The sequence below is a fragment of the Coenobita brevimanus genome, chromosome 21, assembly GCF_032717465.1.
Source record: "Coenobita brevimanus isolate Jiangsu-jjx chromosome 21, ASM3271746v2, whole genome shotgun sequence".
In the NCBI taxonomy this organism is placed as follows: Eukaryota; Metazoa; Arthropoda; class Malacostraca; order Decapoda; family Coenobitidae; genus Coenobita; species Coenobita brevimanus.
The window spans coordinates 1,914,526-1,916,092 of record NC_136974.1 but is presented as its reverse complement, the minus strand read 5'-3'; the positions used below and the strand labels follow the sequence as shown (position 1 = coordinate 1,916,092).

At 49.6% G+C, this 1,567-nt stretch overlaps 1 protein-coding gene across 1 annotated transcript; it reads right to left on the bottom strand.

Annotated features, from left to right (window-relative positions):
• Nucleotides 1–427: 427 nt before the first annotated feature.
• Nucleotides 428–1,354, bottom strand: LOC145392225 (beta-1,4-glucuronyltransferase 1-like). Its single transcript, XM_080266679.1, has one exon. It carries the CDS (start codon nucleotides 1,352–1,354, stop codon nucleotides 428–430), a length of 927 nt encoding a protein of 308 aa, XP_080122805.1.
• Nucleotides 1,355–1,567: the final 213 nt, after the last annotated feature.

Below are 1,567 nucleotides of genomic sequence, written 5' to 3'. Positions count from 1 at the left end.
AGGAACCAAAGGCCATGAGCCCGCAGTAACAGTTCCCTCCAAGAGAAAAACAAAATACAATAGAGAGCCAAATTCAAGATCCGATCATTTTGAGATGCCTGGACACACTGCGTTTGAAAGACTGGAGATCATAGGCAGCAGGAAATACAGACAGAGGGAGACAGTTCCAGAGCTGAAATGAGGAGGTTCACTCAAGGACTTTATCAGAGCCTGACTGCTGCTGCTGTAGCACTGGTGTGATTTTCTTTTCTATCGAGGCAGGTACAAATAAAGGCAGCCTAATTATAAGCATGGTAATGATTGCTTATACAGAAACTAGATCCCTAGGGGGTCATTAAACAATGTTTTCAACGACAATCGTATCCTTTCAACACAATTTGTGTCAAGTAGACTGTTAAGCCTCCTAGAAAAGGAACTAAAATAACTGTTAGTCACTATTTGCTAAACACAGGTAAACAGTTGTATACTTTGAGTGCAATAAGTATAGCAAAGACAGAGTGATCACCTGACTGGACCTGGTGAAGCCGTAGCCAATGAAGCGCTGGTCATACAGCGGAGTATCAGCAGCCAAAGACACATACACTGGTTCCCAGAAACTGCGCCACTCACGGATGCTGTAGGCCACCTCCAGCTCCAAGCCTGATCCTCCCTTCTCCCAGAGTGACAGATCAGAGTTTCCCTGATTGGGACCAAACACTTTGGTGTGGAATCTCTGAGCCAATTTCTTCTTCAGGAGCTGCAGTAGCTCCCCCTTGCCTGCTGGATTGTTGGTGATGTTATCATGGACCTCATACGTGGGGATGATGTACGCACACTTGGTGCAGTTCTTAGCGTCATTCTTGGCCAAAAATTGGTTAAGCTTGCTGGCCATGCCCGTCACCAAGATCATGTCAACATCTGGCAGAAAGGTATAACTGCTGCCACAGCCACTGCGGGCCACATTCCGCAGCAAGTTTTGAGGGTAAGACATATTCCGTAGTACTGTGGCCAGGTCACTGGGCCGCAACTGGCGCAGTAGCTGCTTGTTGACTTCCTCGGGGTTACTGTCGCAGGTGTAGGCTGCTGTCAGCTGCCTTGTCTTGTCATCCAACAAAGGCAGCAGCGTTGTAGGGTAAGTGAGGTGAAACACTGCACGGTGCCGCACCCCTGGCACACACTGCTGCAGGAAGGCAATCATGGCAGCTGCCACAGAGTAGTCATAGTCTGGAGCAAACACAGCCACAGACAGAGGCCCTGTCCAGGTTTGAGCCTGGTGTGCCACCCAGAACAAGTGCTCCACTGAAGTCTGCGCTGCCAGACACACCTGCCATCCAGCACCCACCTCCTTCCACCGCTCACCCACCACCAGAAACATGTGCGTCTTGAAACTACTTGACCCATCCCTCTGTCCCACACTGGAGTCCACCTCTCTCAGTACCTGTTGTGATAGGAAAGATGGCAGCACCAAGAGAATGTGTGTGTGTGTGTGTGTGTGTGTGTGTGTGTGTGTGTGTGTGTGTGTGTGTGTGTGTGTGTGTGTGTGTGTGTGTGTGTGTGTGTGTGTGTGTGTGTGTGTGTGTGTGTGTGT